Source organism: Saccopteryx leptura, chromosome 4, assembly GCF_036850995.1.
Source record: "Saccopteryx leptura isolate mSacLep1 chromosome 4, mSacLep1_pri_phased_curated, whole genome shotgun sequence".
Classification (NCBI taxonomy): Eukaryota; Metazoa; Chordata; class Mammalia; order Chiroptera; family Emballonuridae; genus Saccopteryx; species Saccopteryx leptura.
Window position 1 is genome coordinate 48,724,761 of NC_089506.1, and position 18,577 is coordinate 48,743,337.

Genomic DNA, 18,577 nt, shown 5'->3' on the forward strand with positions numbered 1-18,577 from the left:
GGGCGGGCAGGGCAGGAGAGGGCGGGCGGGAGGAGGGGGCAGTAGGGAGGTGTGGGGAGCTGAGCAGAGAGGGGGGCCGACGGGGGCGAACGCAGCGCCGCGGCCCCCACCCCTGCGCGCACCCGCGCGCGCGCGCGCGCGTTCTCTCTCTCTCTCAAGCCTTGGGGACACTCTGGCCAGGCAACGCCGAGAGGCACCCGCAAAATGAAATCACAGCAGCAGCGGGGCCACGATGCCTGGGAGCGGCGGCCGTGCGCGGGCCAGACCGACTGGCGAGGAGCGGATGCAAGCGAGTTCTGAGCTTTGCGCCCAGGCCTGGCGCGTCCGCAGCTCCACCTGACCGCCGCCGGGGAGCCAAGGCGGCAGGCAGAGGCCAGGCGCCTTCTTCGTAGCGCGATGGGTCGGCCGCTTCTTCCTGCGCGCGGCGGGTATTGTTTGGCGCCGCGGCCGCAGTGTTTAGCACTCCTCGTCCTCCGCGCTTGGCATTGGCTGCGCCTGGCGTTGTAAACTTGCAGTGGCCACGAATTCCCCCAGATGAAGGAAGCTGCCGCGCGGCTCCCTCTTTCTTTAAGTTGTGCGAGAGGAGGGGAGAGGGTGGAGAGGAGAAGGGGGCTGTGGGAGGGGAGAAAGCTAGTCGAGGGAGGGGAGAGGGGAAGGCTGGGCCGTAAAACAATAACAACAACACACAAAAAAAGTGATCTCTAGCTCCCTCACTCCCCCTCGCCAGTCGGCTTGAGGCGTTGGACCCGTTGCGGACAGCTGCACCCGCGAGTACGGAGTGGAATTCGCGGCCCAAGCAAATGAGAAGAGGCTACAGCAGGTCCCCGTCCCCCCCCCCCCCTTTAGCTAAGGTGGGGTCAGTCCGTTCGCCACCGCCTCCGCCAGTTTATTTCAGCAGGCACCACCGACGCCGAAGCCTTTTATTTTTTGTCTCCTCCTTTTCCTCTCCCCTCCTCCCTAGCCCCCACATCTCCGACCCCGGCCTCCCTCCCTCCTGCTCCAGGCCGGGCCTTCAGGTCACACCGCCCCTTTAACCGCGGCTCCAGCCCCGCCCGCCCTCCGCGCGCAACCATTGGCTACCGCGGTCCCGTCAATCCTGCGCCCCCACCCCGCGGCGGCTTCACTGCTCCTCCCTGGAGCCTCCGGAGCTCCTTGAGCGGCGGTGGATCGTGGCAGCCGCCCGGGCCTGCAAGCTCGCCGCTCCTAGCTAACGTTCTGGGCGCTGTGAATTCTCTGTCCCGGCCGGCCGAGGCACTCCCGGGAGCTTGGCGGCGGCCGAGCCGCAGGGTTACAGCGCCCTTGGCCGGGCCGGTAGGGGACAGCACTCTGCTCGCGCCCGTACACAGAGGCGCCGACTCCCCGCGGACCCAGACCTCTCCCGGCGGGCACCAAAAGCCAGCACCCTGGCCGATCGAGAACACGGCTAGCCCCGGGCCGCGGGGCAGTAGGCCCGGAGCGCCGGGACACCACAGTCCCGGGCTCTCACAGGGAGTGTTCCGCGGAAAGCAGCCCCTGGGGCCGAAGTCTCGATCGGTTGGCACCCACCCTATCCTTCTCCCCATTTTGTAAACTTGCCCTATGCTCTTGGAAACACAGGTGCAGGATGGTGGGCCTAGATAAAACCAGCAACGCGCCTTCCTCCCACTGTGGACACTCACCCAGACACCGCCCCCTCCCGGGACGTGGCCCCCACCCTCTGCCTCACTCGCTCCTCTCCCCCGCGTCCTGCTCGGATTACAGCAGTAAACACTGGGCAGCGGCCCCCGCGAGGGAGGGTGTTGTTCAGAAGTCGTTTAAAGGCAGTGTCACCCTCGGGGTAGATGCCCAGAACCCCAGGCCGCTGCCACAGTCGGGAGGGAAGTACGGGGATGCCCGAGGCGCGCAGCCAAGCGAGGCTCAGGCTGGAGTTTGGCGGCGTGTCAGGCTCAGGGACTCGGGAGAAGGAATCTCCAGACTGAGAGGGCTTCTAGAAGATGTTTATCTCTCCTCCAGGAGTGGGGAACTTCCCCTAAGCCTTGGCGGTGGGGCCGCAAGGCTCCTCCCTGTGCGGCTCCCGACCTAGCCTTCGGCCCTGAGGCTCCAACCGCCCCCGAGCCCCTGGTTGGCGGCAGCGGATATATCCGGTCCCGCCGCCGAAAGCTTGCGCTTCCGAAGTAACGGGAAAGGGAACGGTGGGCCCTGAGGTTGCAAATATGTTACAGCAAGGCCTGAGAACTAGTTTTACTTACAAAATTTCTGAAAGTTGAAATAAAATTCAAGTAAGAGAAAATAACACGCATTGCAAATTTTTCATATTGAAATGAAATCGACAAAAACGCGGGAAGACCACTCTAGCCCGCTATTGGCAGCATAACCGGGGCTTTCTAGAGCCAGCCTAGGTAGACTGTCCCCGCTTTAGCGGGTCTCAAGGTCGAATCTGGTCGTAGCCCCTTCCATAAGGGGCCCTGTGCTCTCCTCCAGTCCTCCACCCCCGCTCCCGCCACTGGGTGGAGGAGTAACGAGAAGGGAGGCTAGAGCATCCAGTCTGAAAGCCCAGGAGATAGCTGAGTAGCTGGAGATTCTCGCCTTCCCTGAAAGGCGAAATGATTCCACTGTCCACACTACTCTGTATAAAGAGGGATGGGGAAAGGCAAATGCCAAACTGCTCCCCAAAGCAGAGAGGAACCCGAGATTGAGACAGAAGAGAAAAATCTCCAGTCAGAGAAACTGCCCTGCTACACTAAATAAAACAAACAACAAAACCTCCCAACGCACAACCTTTCACAATTGTTTATTTATCAATTTATATGGGAGGAGGAGAGAGGATAATTGAAAGAGCTTACTTAAAAATTTTTCCCCCCAAAAAATGTTTTATTAGAGGTTGGTGGTGAGAATAGCACTCCTGCACCTCCTCACTTCCCTTCTTTCAAGCCACAGACTTGAAGTTTTCCTTCGTTCCCACTTTCTCGCCTCCTCCCCACTCCTCTGTCCTCCTCCTTGCCCCATTCTCTCCTTTCGCTTTGATTCCTCTTTTGCAGTGCCCGCATTTCGGGCGTGCCCTGCTGGGCTCTTGCTTGCGCTGGATTCCTGGGGTCGCACGAGGCCGGATAGGGGGACAGACGCCTTAATTCCCGCCAGAGACCCGCAGGCTGGGCCCTCCTGGCTATTCTTTCTGCGCTCAGTTCTCCTCTCTCTGCAGGACACAGAGGAGCTGAGCCAAGTTCAAAGTCACGTTGCCGTCCCCTCTTAGAAGTGTTTTATTTCTCCTCAAACCGCAAAGCCCCTTTTCCTCCTGACACAGTAATTTCTTTTTAAGGAAGGAAAGGGGAGAGCGCGCAAGGAAGCGAGGGTGGGGGTGGGGGACAAAACAAGAAAGAGAAAAAAACCTGTAAAGGCTTTTCAGTCATTGCTCAAAAGTAGATCTGGGTTCCTTGGCCGAAGAGGAAAAAAGCGACCAGGCTGCGTTCTGCACCATGTGAGTGAATTCAGTTTTTCAACAGGTTTCTTGAAGGGCCCGCTGTGGTGGTGTCAAATCGCTGGACCCACAACTGTCTCCATCGTAAGTTTTCCAAAATTGTTCTTTGGAGATCTCACGGAGCTTCGCCAAGCTGGCGAGAGCGGAGGTTTTGCTGTCTGTGTATGTCCCTGCACGGTGGGCTCCTGGGCGCCCCGGCTGGCTTACATGACCCAGCAAGTGGACGGAATGGCAGTGCCACAGAGAATTCGGGTTGTCTTCAAAAATCAGAAAATCCCGTCAAACACCCAGATACTCATTCACTGAGTACCTTATTGGGGTCAGTCGTGGGCCTCTGTGAATGGTTGATTGAGTTCTTTTGTAGTACGACGAATATTTTGTGTGTTCATATACATAAAAACAATATATATGTACACAACACACACACACACACACACACACACACGGAGCTATATCTTGCTGGCCAGCAGAAACCAAAAGCAAATGAGCAAACAAAACCAACCTTTAAATTGGAAAGCAGAAACACTCGTTAGCTATCTCATTCACACTTCTAATTGTCCTCCTAAGGAAAGGGATGCATATGGGGAAAGAGATGGGAGAAACAAATGTGGAATCAGCTGTCTATATACACTAGACCAAAAAAAAAAAAAAAAAAGAGGGGGGAGATTTCACAGGATTTCAACACCATCCTCTGTATCACAGACTCATAAATTCAACAAGATCATCAACAGGATATTAAGTTGCAGGTCACCTTTGATTCAGCCCTCTCAGCCACTCCTGGGCTGGTCGACCCCTGACCCATGAAGGACCACATGTGTGGTGGGGGAGCTCCCTCTGTAAAACCCACATAGAACAAAAGTTCTTTGTTAGAGCTTTAGAGAAGTGCAATATAAAAGATGGGGAAATCTGTAATATAAAAGAAAGGGAAATTGTGAAAATCTCAGCCAATGTTGTAACTTTTAAATGCCATTTTTAAGCAAGGGGAGGTTGTGTGAAGGTGGGAAGGTATGAGATAAGGCCCTCTCCTGTCTGCTAACAGAACTTCTCTCCTACCTACAGTTAAAATTTACAATTCTGTAACTGGGCTTATAAAAAGTCTCTCTATAAAATATATGCTCACCAGCAGTTTAGTGATAAGGAAACAAGTATTTGTGTATTTGTTATTAGGGACTCAGAAAACGATAAATAGCAACATTTATTTCTCTGTGACAGTGGTTGCGGTTTTGCAAAAGCAAGAAAACTCATTGTCCTTCCTTTGTCTCCTCTTTCCCCATGGGATGTTTCTACTGCTGCAAAATAAAACCAAAACAAACAGAAAAACAGGAGGCATTAACTTACATCAATGTGTTTAATTATTTTGAGGACCATTATCCTTTGGGCTCCCAGGCAAACTACATCTAGGGAGGTTGAATACCGGTGACAGGCAAGCAGCTCTCCAATAAACTGCAGTATTATTGCAATAGACTGTGTAATACAATTTATGCTGTCATTCATAAATAACAATGCCATATGTCAACCATATTGCTTACACAAGTAAATCCGTCAACGTGTCACTATTTGATTTATCCCAACAGCTTCTTCAAATATTGAAGTATAGATATTGGAAGGGGTATGAAGTGTGTGTGTGTGTGTGAACTACCCACAAAATTTGAGATTAAAAAAACAAAACACCACACCACCTCTGATCCTCCTTTATCCCCCATCCAAAAACATTCTACAAAATAAAAAATGAAGGGGGGAAGAATGCATATTGATGCCAATATAAATAATATTAGGCGGTTAAATATATTTATACCGTGAATATATGGGTTTTGTGGTTCCTGTTTTGACCTTATACACATATTTTAAAACACAACGATTAAGCATTTCCCAAGAATTTACCAATCTATTGGTCAAATGTGGGTCAAAGGCCATACTCCAACTACCTCCATCTCTGAGGGTAAAAATGATTGATAACCAAAAGAGAATATTTGATGACAGGCCAATTTTACTCCATTTATTCTTTAATAGTGGGGAAGTAAAGAGAGCAGTAATTTTTCAAGGACTTATAACCATAAAGTCAGGTGAACAGGGGTGTGTCCAATTCTTGACTATCCAAAACAAAACAAAAAAAGTCCCAAATCCAAGGAATCCAATGTTTCCATCACAGCCACACAATCCCAATTCTGCTGCTTGGAATTTAAAAATCCTCATTAAGTCCATGTAAAAGTGACAGGGATCATAAACCTTAGCAAAAAGCACATTTCTGGTTTCTCTTGGCCCCCAAAGTGAAGTATTCGTGAAGCCTGAGGATTCAGCGCGAGCCCAGAAGGGAGGAAAACAGAGGCGACACTCGCAGAGGCGCTGAGGGCTGCGGCGCTTCAGAGCACTCTAGGACCCTGGGCCGGTTTCGGCTCCCAAGGGGTCAGAACGCCAGTAGTGAGGGAGGAGGGCAGGGATCTGGTCCCAGCTCAGTGTAGGTGGGGCAGGCAGCCAGGAACCTCACTGCCTAGACACCTGGGGAGCCTGATTTGGGAAAAGCCCTTTAACCCAAAGTCATCATTTCCGTCTTGTGCCAAAGCAAAGCTCAATAAAATACAGCTTTGCGGGCCCTTTGCCCACCTCACCTCGGCTTAAAGAGTTCTCGTGTGTGTCTCCTCTTTTTTCAATATCTGCTAGTAACTCTCCTCCTCCCAGTTGAGCAGCCACTGCTGCCCTTCGGCTGGGCTCCAAAGTCTTTTCATCCTTCAGGTAACTCAGGGGGACCGTGTTCGCCCTTGGACCCGCCTCTGGCACGACCCAGAAGGAACTAGGTGCTCCAAATTCGCAGGGCACTCAGCTCTTCAGCGAGGAGGCCGCTCTCGCGGAAAGCACTCGGGACGCACGACCAGTAAAGCAATTGCAAGGGCAATAAAAAGCAGCTAGGTGGGTCCCCCGGCTCCTTTCTTGTCCACCTCACTGTGCCTGGCTCACCCCCTCCCCCCGTCTGCAGAAACAATCAAACAAAGGCTCAAAAGCCAGGAAATGTCCAATTCACTTCCCTTAGAGTTTATTAATTGCTCACACCCATCACTAGGAAACTTGACTGTGTTCAGTGATGAACAGAGGACACTGGGGAACCGCAGACCCACTCTGCGCAGCGGGGAGCCGCTAGCGCCAGCCTGGGCATCCCCAGAAACCGGGTCCTTTTGCTTCTAGGCAGCTGAGCGCCGCGTGGTTCTGCTGTTTTACTATTACTTCCCAGCTCGGTGTTTTTACTGTTACCTCCCAGCCTCCTCGCGTCTTTGTTTAGGGTTTGGGAGGATGGTGGGGTTCGGGGTGCAACAGTGAAGTCTGGAAATCAAGGCTTCCTCAGGAGTACCTGTTGACTCCAGAAAGGACATGTTCATGTGTTGCCACGCTGTTGCCCCCAACGAGCACCTCCGCTACAAAAATACAGACAGGAACATGAGTCTTGAGGATCGGTCCTGACTACCAGTACCATCGCGGAAAGATGGGGCTAAATCCATAGGACAAGTGGCAAAACGACTTCTATACTCCCCACCACCCCGTTTTCCTAGTATTATTTTCTTCAACGCCCTGGAAATTGTTGGTGTTTCTTAGGAAGTGTGACACAGTTACTGGGTCCTTAGAAACTCTGGATATTAAGGGGGTTTGGTTTGGCTCCCAAATTGCTTGAAAAAGAAACAAGAGCACCTGGGGTTAGGCGGGTCATCACAATAACAAAAAGCGCGTCTAGAAAATAAAAAGCCCTTTTATAAAGAAAGGCAATCCCGGAAATTCACTGCGAGCCTTCCTGAAGACCATCTAGCTAGGCCTATTCTCAAGTTTAATTGGCAGGCGGTTTATTGGCGCCTTATTGGTGTTGATTGAATTTTGTTCCCAGTTCTTCCTTTTAAGAATTAGCATCTCAAGTAGATTTACCTGAGTCAATTATCTTTTTAGGGTCTGGGTTTGGTCATAAATTTGCAAATATTCATTAAACGCACTGTGTAAATATCCTTCTTTCCAATCGCCACCCAAATCTCTCTTATTCCCTAAGAAAGTCTTTTCTTTTTTTAAGGCTTCCATAAAAAGAAATTGATCAGGGAACTATATTTGGATTAAGACATATTAAATCGATGACAGATACATATCACGCTGTGTTTAACAAGAGTCGTACAAGGAGGCGGTTCCAGACTCCTCCCGGCTCTACTGCACCATTATTCACATTTTTACAGCCTCTCCTTCATGCCTTCATTCGTTTAACCATTAAATTTCGGCAATTCAATAAAACAAAGCAGTTATAATTTTGAGGAAAAGCTATTTTGAAGGTGTAGGTACCCATTTTATTGCACAATAAAAATGCTCAAAAGTCCATATTAAAGGCTATGTTGTGGTTCTTTTCTTCTTTATTTATTTCTTCTTTTTATTTTGTTTTTACTTATAACCTTCTGGAATGAATGTAAAGCTGCCATTATGGAAGTATTGACGCTCATTGCCAAGGAATTCATATAAGGGGACTCAGTTAAAATGTTCTGAGAGGAAATAAATACAGTGGTGACAATTCAAAAAATGATGCTTTCCCCATAAACCATCCATAGAGATGGCACAGTCCTCATGCCACCTTAGCCTGGTTGGCTGAAGACATTTTGAGTCTGAAAAAAATTGTAAAATGATCTGTCCTCTCCAAACACAGATGTGGGCTTTGTCATAGTTTATTTAGATTCTTTTGTTGTTTGCACTCATGCCTTTCTTATTTCTCTGTATTTTAATTTAATTAAAAATTAAAGAAAAATCCCATTTGAAACTTGATTGTAGTATTTTCTTTGTTTGGCTGTCATTTTTATAAGAGAAATGACATTCCCTGGGCTCATAGGGAAGTTCATTGTGAAACATTTTTCACATCAATGTCAATGGAGCTATCGAATCAATGGAGCTATTCGAATTTAAAATATCGAATATTTTAAATCTTTTAAAAATATTTCTTACCATTTTCCAGGACCATCTCCCAGATGATGGCTTTATGCAGTCTATTTCTATGTGAATTGAAAATTAAGCTGATACATTTTATTGTATCCCCAAAGAAAAAATATTATTTTAGTCATCACTTTTTTTTATAATTTTATGCAGGGAAAAATTAAAATAAAAGTTCAAAACCTTAACTTTAAATTTTGAGCATCTTGCCCTGGCAGGATAGTTCCGTTGGTTAGAACATCGGCCAGAAGCAGAGGTTGCTGGTTTGATCCCCGGTCAGGGCACATGCAGGAGCAGATATATGTTTCTCTCTCTCTCTCTCTCTCTGTCTGTCTCCTTCCTCTCTGGATAAAATCAGTAAATAAAAATTTTTAAAAATTAAGCATCTTGTAAAGATGCTTTATTTTTTAAAGCTGAAATGACACTTTCGAGCAGTAAGAACCCTAAAGTTTGAGGGATGTCACAATTCTCTGCCTCAAGAAAAATGATGCAGAAATCTATTTCTCTTTTTAAAATAATTTGATGGCAAATAGCTTGAAAGGTACGGGTTTCACGTTTTTAAAAGCCAGTTTTCATAGTTTTAAAATGAAACACCTCTACTGCTAGATCAGTTTATTAGAAAACGATATCAAGGTAAAAGAAATAATTGTTCCTTGGATCAATTCTAATTAGTGATCCTTTTGAAGAAACTGAGACACACATGTGGGTGCATTCTGGACTGGAAGGAGAAATTCTGCCTAAAAGTTATTTATTTAGCTGCTTCCTTCTGGAGAGATGCTGTTTGGCCTGCCCTGACACTGCTCTGCCACGGGGGCAAAAGTTAGAATTACTGCCTCATGTCCCGCCCCCCAACAACCCCAGATCTAATAGGAAGTGGCAGATCTAGAACCGATGACCAGTGAGATTATATTTCGAGCCAAAGGAGTTGGCTCGTTTTGAAGCCTATTGAAAAGGACTCCATGAGTTAAAAAGTCGATGTAAAACGGTTTATTTTGGGAAAGATTTAGACTTCACTTGGTGTTCAGTGGTGCCAAATCACTCAAATTATTTTGCAGTCTATAGGACTTGAATATCCTTCCTCATTCCGTCAGTATGTGAACCCTAAGTGAGCGCTTGGCAGATTGGGTATGCTTCCCAAATAAGAGGTTTCTAACATCACCTCTGCAAGTACGATGACCCGCGATCATCTGCTCACCCTCTTTCTTCAGGGAGCAGCCTAGGGTTCTTCCAAGAGAGGAAGAAGAAAGTGCGTGGATGCTGAAAAGGGCTCTGAGTAAGGCGAGGCGGAGGTTTTTGGTTTTTGAGTTGGGAATCCTCCTCCCAGCCTTTTGCTCTTGGGGCTGGAGGCCCCCAGCCTTTAGCCACCATGCGCCCTTCGGCCGCGTGCCGGCGCACGCTGTCCGCAAGGAGCGCCTGGGAAACGCGGAGTGATGCGTGCGCAGGCTCAGCGCAAACTTTCTGCAAGTGCAACTTGGGCATCCCCGGGGAGGCGGAGGCGCAGGGCTCCAGGGGAGGAGGGGGCGCGAAGCGAAAGCTAAGGCTGCCGCGAGCAGCGGGGCGGAACCCCGCTGGGCCAAGGGTTTGAAAGGGAGCCAATCGGGCAGCCGCAGCTTCTGCCAATCACGCGGCTCTCCAATCCCACCCGTGCCATTTCCAAAATCTCGGTCCCACTGTGCAGCTCAAATGTGGTGTTCACTCTGCCAATCGCTGGAGAACAGAGTGGGAACAGGATAAGCAGAGTTAGGAGGCTAGGACAAAGAAGTTAAAGAGCCCCTAATATATACATGTTTTTGGAGGCGGGCAGAGGGGGGAAAAAAGTTCCCCCAGTGAGGGTCTATGGGTCTGATTGTGTGGTTCTGATGGAGCCCCCTTTGAGCAAGAGGAACCCGCCAGCGCTGAGATTAGTGGATTTGGCAACCGCTCAGGCCAGGCCTCTTCAGAATATGACAGGCTTCCAGGCGCTGGCTAGCCCGCCCACCCACTCCCAACTTCGCACCATAGCCACGCACCTCAACCCTCGGGACCTGACCGCTGATCCCGGCGTGGCCATCACTCTGCTCGGACCCGAGCACATGGCCCAGACGAGCGCACTCGGCCTCAGCCCTCCCTCCCAGGCGCTCTCGGCACAGCCTGAGGCTCCCGCAGCCGCTGCTCGCGCTGCAACCTCGGTCGCGCACCCCGGAGCCGGCACCTATCCTGGTGGCGGGGGCAGCAGCAGCAGCGAGTTGCCCTCCGCGCCACCTCCCTCAGCCCCTCCTCTTCCTCCCTCCCCTTCCCCCCCTTCCCCTCCCCCTCCCCCTCCTCCTCCTCCTCCTCCTGCCCTCTCGGGCTACAGCACCACCAACAGTGGCGGCGGCGGCAGCAGCGACAAAGGCCACAGCAGGGACTTCGTCCTCCGGAGGGACCTTTCCGCCACGGCTCCCGCGGCGGCCATGCACGGGGCCCCGCTCGGAGGGGAGCAGCGGTCCGGTACCGGCTCCCCCCAGCACCCGGCCCCGCCTCCCCACTCGGCCAGCATGTTCATCTCTGCCAGCGGCACCTACGCAGGCCCGGACGGCAGCGGCGGCGGGGGTCCGGCGCTCTTCCCCGCGCTGCACGACATGCCGGGAACTCCCGGCGGCCACCCGCACCCGCTCAACGGTCAGATGCGCCTGGGGTTGGCGGCAGCCGCAGCTGCTGAGTTGTACGGCCGCGCGGAGCCGCCCTTCGCGCCACGCTCCGGGGATGCACACTACGGTGCGGTGGCGGCGGCTGCAGCCGCCGCCCTGCACAGCTACGGAGCGGTAAACTTAAACCTGAACCTGGCGGCGGCAGCTGCTGCCGCCGCGGCTGCTGGGCCGGGACCCCACCTGCAGCAGCACCACGCACCGCCCCCGGCGCCGCCGCCGCCAGTGCCCGCGCAACACCCGCACCAGCACCACCCCCACCTTCCAGGGGCAGCCGGGACCTTCCTGCGCTACATGCGGCAGCCAATCAAGCAGGAGCTCATCTGCAAGTGGATCGACCCGGAGGAGCTGGCTCGGCCGCCGCAGCCGCAGCCGCCACCGCCCCCGGCCGGCGGCGCCAAGCCCTGCTCCAAAACTTTCGGCACTATGCACGAGCTGGTCAACCACGTCACGGTGGAGCACGTGGGCGGCCCCGAGCAAAGCAGCCACATCTGCTTCTGGGAGGATTGTCCGCGCGAGGGCAAGCCCTTCAAGGCCAAATACAAGCTCATCAACCATATCCGCGTGCACACGGGCGAGAAGCCTTTTCCTTGCCCCTTTCCTGGCTGTGGCAAGGTTTTCGCGCGCTCTGAGAACCTCAAGATCCACAAGCGCACTCATACAGGTGGGTGTCTGTCCCCGGCCGCGCCGCCGCCGCCGCTTCTGCCGCTGCTTCTCTTCCTCCTCCGCCTGCTCACCCTAATTTTTTCCCCTCCTTCTGCTGCTTCTCTTCGCATACGTATAACCCGGACATGTGACTTCTTTTTTTTCTCTCCCCCCCCCCCCCTTTTCTGTGAATAAGTAATTCGATAGCACACACAGGCCCCGCATTGGGTTCCCACACGGTGGAGTCTCCGGCGCTCCAGCCTCTCCGCCGGGACCCGCAACGCACTCCAGCCGCCGCCGCCGCCCTGGAACAGAAGCAGCAGCAGCCGGAGCAGAAAGGCACCCAGGACTGTCGGCAGCCCCCATCTGTCCGGCCCCGGGAACTTGGGCAGGACGATGGGGTAATGTAGGGGGCTGGATTCGGAGCCGCCCAGGAGACCCCGCGCGTGAAAGGGGCGTGTGGGATTTGCTGCGGTATTTGGGCCACCACTTCCAGTTCGGTGTGGCCCCTTCAAAATGCTAAAGAAATAAGGCCCCTGGAGACCCCCCTCCCCACGCTCCACTGTTAGACGCACTACACACAAACAACTTAACACACCTATATTTCCTCCTACACTCCTCTTTCTTCTTAATTGCCGGGACACCCATATGCCTTGACGTTATACCGTACACGTATGCCTTCACTCATTGACACCTCCTCATTTACACATCTTCATACACACCGCCCCACACACGCGCGTCGTCACACAGTGCTATCACACACATTTTATCACATATACCCTGGAGGGTGCTGGAGAAATTGGCTTCTGTCCTTTTAAAGAAGGTTCTAGTTGTGGGAATACAGTTCTAACTGTATCCCTCCCGCGTCTTAGAATTTAGGGGAAACCCCTGGCGCTCCGGGGATACCTACCAACCCATCCCAAACCCTGCATTTGGAGGTACCACAGCCTTGGGTGGGGGACGATGGGATAGGTTAGTCCCTGTGGGTCGTGTGTTCCCTTTGAACGGAAAAGCGAGTTGGGCGGAAGCGCTGATGAGTGTGAGCGCAGTCGGGATTTATAGGGACAGACAATATTACCCCTCGGAGGACACTTAAGTAACTGGAGTTTACATTCAGTAATTACTTGGCTGATTTATCGGCACTGCGGCGGCTAGGAGGAAGCCGCAGGGCGTGGGCCTCAACGCCTGGCTAGCGGCTGGGACCGAGGGCATTCGGTGGGTCTGCGAGAGGAGCCAGATCAGGATAGCCCAAGGCTGGAAACCCTGGGCCTCGTGCCTGTGGGCCGACACCTGACAAGCCTCGTGTGGATCTGCAGAGGATGGGTTCTTTTCTAATGGGATCCATCCGCCTTAATAATTTTTCCAAAAGGGACCTTCCCACGATGCTCTTGTAAAAAAACTTCCTGGCCTGCTGAGCCAGTTGCTGGCCCTGTGCTCAGTACTTCCCGGCGGGCTAGGGGCCTGGGACCGTGAAGTGGGCACGCAGGGCGCGGGAGGTGAAGACGTCCCTGAAGGGAATTCCTAGAAGCGGAGCCTGTGGCCTCGGCCCTTAACTTCTTTCTAGGCCTCGGAGAGAGAGTGGACCTTCCCTTCGCGGCACGGGAAGCAGTCCGGAGCCGAGGGCCCTTTCCACACCTTAAAGCAAGAAACTGGAAATTGATGGCGCGGAAGCTGACTCAGGACCCTGCTCTCGCGCCCCTGCCGGACTGGCAGCCTCCTGCCCGGGATCCCACCTATCCCCCAGGAGGGGGCGTGAGCGCGTGCTTGGAGGGGTGGGTTCACGTGTGCAGAGACCTAGGTCTCCCAGGAGATCCGTGGCCGTTTTGTTTTCTGGTTCCACGTCGTGCGCATCGTTGCATTGATTCCAGGCTCCAGTAGTTGCGTAGGCTTTGCTGGGTCCCTCTGGGAGGAGTGCAAGCACCATGCGTTCATAGTCAAACTTGCGGGGGGGGGGGGGGTTGGCCGTCTGTGGGCTGCTTAGCCATTGACCACTGTGTCCAGAACAGGACCATCCTGGACTCCTTTCCCTACCATGCCACTCTTCCTTTGGGGGATTGTCCTAGATCGCGGAACATATTGATCAAAAAGAATAATCCCCTGATCACTCCTGAGGGCCCATTTCCTGATCCACGTGCCCTCAGTTCCGTTTATAATCTTCTATTGGGCCAGACTGGAGAGGAGCCTGATAGGATCTTAGAGTTACCCACACGTAGTTTCCACTAAAACTGTAGAAAGTTAAATGTTGACTTGACCCCTATGTTAGAATCTGAAATGTAAACACTGGGGTCTCATCCTTTCTAGTTAGGTAGAGTTTGTTCACTGTCTCCTTAGTTCCCCTGAATAAAATAGACAGTTCTGCCACCTTTTTTTCCTCTTTGTTTTTCCTCCACTTATTTATCCTTCATTTTCTACCTTTCCACTTCGTATCTCTCTTTTACTGGGTCAAATTGCTTCTCTTTGTCACGTGAAGTGCTGGAGCCAGCAATGCTCAAGCTGTTTATTCTTCATAGTCTGGGATATGTAGCTTGTACAGACACATGAGAATTCTAAAAAACAACATTGCACATTTGCATAGGATGAATAAAACCATCTAAAGGTCCATGTTGAAGAAAGGCTGGTTATAATTTTGTTTAAACAATGCTATATTAAGTTAGTATTATCTCCAATTTAAGGCAGAATACAGAAATTAGAATAACCAATGTTTTGATAAAAATAGATTAACATTTTGTTGCAGCTCATCTACAGAGAATTTTTAAAGGTGATTGTCATGGTTTCCTCTATAGGAGGTATATTTGAGTATCTAATTTTCTTTTTAAACAATATTTTCAGGTAGGATAAGTTATATTCCATGCATCTGAGTACTTTTCAGCTATGCCAACATACTCTGACATTGAATAGTTATCATTGGTGAAATTAACAAGAACAGAAAACTACACTGAAATATTTGTATTAAGATAATAAAACTCACCACAATAATTTACACACATTAAATTGTCTTAGTTGTGTTTTTTTAAGTAAATTAGCCAAAATCAGAAAGAATATACCTTGTTCAGAATAGCTGCTGAAATGTGAAGAAATTCAACTTGATTTGTTAAATAATTTAAATCAGAAACATTACAGTAATATTTATGAGATGACTTGTTCAATTATGGACTCAAATACATCAAGTTAATATATACTAATATGAGAAGGAAAATTAATACTGTTACATGCTGTCTTTTTTTTTTCTTCTTTTTAATACCATGGTGTGATGTGGGATGTGGCTGAATTTCTAGTTGTCTTATTGAGCATTTCCAATTTTTCCACTTACACGATTAGGAGGTTTGTGTTTAAAGGTATTTATTTTGTTCCTGGTATAGTTAGAGCAGCTTAAAAAGGCAATGAGCCAAAAGACTGATAAATAGTCCTGCCCCCCCCCCCCCCACACACACACACACACTATTAAGCAATGTAGAAAGCTGTTAGAATAGCATCAGGTAAACACCAGGTTCAGGCTGAAGTTTGTGTTCTTTATTAATATTTTTTAAGACGATTCCTCTAGGCTCTTAATTGCCCTGCAAGTTGTGAGGGAAGCTGGTAGAAAGAAGAGGCCTGTAGCCATTTTTGTGCCCAGCTAGGCTTGTAAAAAATTTAGTGGTTGAATTGTGTTTCACAGGTACTCTTATTCCTAAAGAGAACAGGGTTTTTTTATTTCCTTTCCTTAATCATAAGCGAAATCTTGGGGAACACTGAAACAAAACGCCATTATAATAATTTTGCTGCACCCACCCCCAGTGTATTTTTAGTTTAGTATATGTGTTCATTTTTCTTCTTTTTCTTATATTAAAAATATTTAATCAGCATTTTGTTAATGGCAGTGGGGGGACCTGCTTTTTGCATGTATAAAGCCTGAGAGGAGTGAGGGCATGGGTCCTCGGGTCCTGGTTGGGTTTCTGTGTTCCAGTCTAGACTGTGCTGTATCACCCCACCACCGCCCCGCCCCACACCACCCCTACGGTACTACAGGGCTGACATCTAGCCTCTCAAGCCCAGTGCCAGGAGAGCCTCCCCGCCAGTGGTAACCAGGCCCATCCCTGACGAGTTCCTTCCCTATTGCATTCTGGAACATAGGAATTAAAAATAGGAATTAGGGTGGAAGTCGGTCTTCTAGAGACTTGGAAAATGCACTCTCATTTCTGCTCCAAGATTTCTCTCTCGAGTGAGATGTTTCTGAAAAGCAGTCATTAACCTTTCTTATGTTTTGTTTCAGGGGAAAAGCCTTTCAAATGTGAATTTGATGGCTGTGACAGGAAGTTTGCCAATAGCAGTGATAGAAAGAAACATTCCCATGTCCACACCAGCGACAAGCCCTACTACTGCAAGATTCGAGGCTGTGACAAATCTTATACTCACCCGAGCTCACTGAGGAAGCACATGAAGATTCATTGCAAGTCCCCACCGCCTTCTCCAGGAGCCCTTGGTTACTCATCAGTGGGGACGCCAGTGGGTGCACCCTTGTCCCCTGTGCTGGACCCAACCAGGAGTCACTCTAGGACTCTATCCCCTCAGGTGACCAACCTTAACGAGTGGTATGTTTGCCAGGCCAGTGGGGCCTCCAGCCACCTCCACACACCGTCCAGCAATGGAACGACTTCTGAGTCTGAAGATGAGGAGATATATGGGAACTCGGAAGTTGTGCGGACAATACATTAGAATTTATTAGTAATAATAAGTAAAATAAGTGGGAGTCCTTGAATCATATCCTAACCTGAGACAATGCTGAGCCTGAAAAAATCTGTGACTCAGACTTGCCACCAGGTCTAATTAGCCCTATTTATTTAGTATGAAACCCTATGGTGTTTGTACATTAATTAATTTAATTAAGATATTTGGGCTTCTTTTTCCCCCTAGAAAGCAAACAGTAAAAAAAAAGACAACCAAGCTGGACTTACACATTGCAGGGAGACAGGGCTGGGAGCAAACTATACCAAGAAAAATGAATGGAGGGATTAATCGAGATACACACTGCCAATGCAATATGTATATATTTGAAGGGTAAATAAACAACTTAAGTCAGAACTCAACACAGCAAGAAGGCCTAGAGTGCCTTGCAAATGCCTTTGACACCATAACATGGGCTTCTTTAGAGCCTCTTAACCCACCTTCTCAGCCCTAATTCTGCAAAGGCCTCTTGATTGTAAACTACACACTTGCTGCATTGCCAACAGATCTTGGATTGTACCTGTTGTACCTGTGTCCAAAAATATTTGTAATAACCTTTTTAGTCTTAGTATTTGTCATTTTCCATTTCCACTCTTTTTTATCACTGGTTACACCTAAACAGTATTTTTATACAGGATTGTTCAGTACCCTGCTTATATAATTTTTTAAAAAAGATGCAGCAACCTTAATACATCTCCTATATTGTGCTACTGTGATTATTCAAGCAAAAGGAGATCAGAAAAAGCTGCTGCAATAGACAACTGTGAAACTGATATTTTGTAAAATAGAAGAAATTCAAGTGCTTGCTTTTTCCTGTTTTTATTTTTGATCTGAAACCTTTGATGCTGCCTCTTTACTATGTCCTAACTTCTTGTCTAATAAAGAGATGTTTTAGATCACAAGTTCTTTGGGTTGCCAAAATTAACCGGCAAGTCTAAGTAGGTATGATGCTGGCAATATGCTTATTTTTCTTGAAGGCTGTTGTTTTTAAAATAGGCCAACCCCTCTTTTATACTCTTGTATCAACTTTTTAAAAAGCCTTTATTTTTTGATGCTTGAAAATGCATTTTAGCCAGACCTGTGGTGGCACAGTGGATAAAGCATCGACCTGGAACGCTGAGGTTGCCATTTTGAAACCCTGGGCTTGCCCAATCAAGGCACATATGGGAAGTAATGACGAGTAGTTACTTCCTGCTCCAACCCCCTTTTCTCCCTCTCTCCCTCTTTCCCTCTCTCTCTCTCTCTCTTTAAAATCAATAAATAAAATCTTTTAAAAAGGAAATGCATTTTAATGCATTTTCTTCCACCTGAGCACTGACCACACCAAACTATCCCATTTGAAAATGACAGTGTGTGAAGTGTCTGAATTACACTAAAAGGGGAGGGAGTTGCTATACATATTAACTTTTTTTTAGGTTTATAGTTACCACCAAACATTGATGAATGTGTGACCTTTGCCAGATCTGTCAAGCTAGAATAAAGGTCAAGGACCTAGGACAATAACTTAATCAATTTATTTTTGTTTGGTACAACACATCTTGTGTGCAAAATGTAGTCCATCATAAACATCATACAAATATATTAAAACGCAAATTTATCCTCAGAGACCCTGAAGACACCCTTCCCGAGGGTTTGTAGAAACTGGTTTCGTGTACTGTGAGTGGTTGATGTAGTCTTATTGTTATAACTTGTATGTGAACACTATTTGTACAGTTGAATTAATTTATTTTCAGACATCTTTTTTTTCTTTCCTGGAAGAGTTCAAAGCACACCAAAGAATTATATTATACATTTTGGTGAAAGATTGTTTATGATCCATGGTTTATTTAAAAAAAAAAAAGAAAAATGAAAAAATTTATTTTTAAACTTACTTGAATGAACAATGTAATGTGAAAACCAGGACTCTTCCTGCATGTCTTTTTTGCATTGTGTTGAGATTATATATAGTTTATAGATATATTATATTACTAGTACAGTGCATGGTGCTGTCACTTTGAAAGCCTTTCAATGTTGTCTTCAAATTGTTAAAGTGAATATGAAACATGCAAACCCTCCCTTACACAGAAAAAGACCACAAAACTTGAATATAAAATAGTTCTACATTTAAAAGTTTATTTGTCAAAGCTCTTTCAAATAGACAAAAAAAAAAAAGAGGTATGAACTTTGGGGGGATAAT

General features: G+C 48.6%; 1 protein-coding gene across 1 annotated transcript; it reads left to right on the plus strand.

Annotated features, from left to right (window-relative positions):
• Positions 1-10,233: 10,233 nt before the first annotated feature.
• On the plus strand, positions 10,234-17,527 carry ZIC5 (Zic family member 5). The gene is made up of 2 exons (XM_066383692.1): positions 10,234-11,719; positions 15,950-17,527. Exons 1-2 carry the CDS (start codon positions 10,249-10,251, stop codon positions 16,390-16,392), a joined length of 1,914 nt encoding a protein of 637 aa, XP_066239789.1. The 5' UTR covers positions 10,234-10,248; the 3' UTR covers positions 16,393-17,527.
• Positions 17,528-18,577: the final 1,050 nt, after the last annotated feature.

Bases quoted from the DNA above. Each gene is read 5' to 3' on its own strand.
- ZIC5 (XM_066383692.1), top strand. From the start codon at position 10,249: ATGGAGCCCCCTTTGAGCAAGAGGAACCCGCCAGCGCTGAGATTAGTG. The intron at 11,720-15,949 runs GTGGGTGTCTGT...GTTTTGTTTCAG, and splicing joins CCACAAGCGCACTCATACAG to GGGAAAAGCCTTTCAAATGT.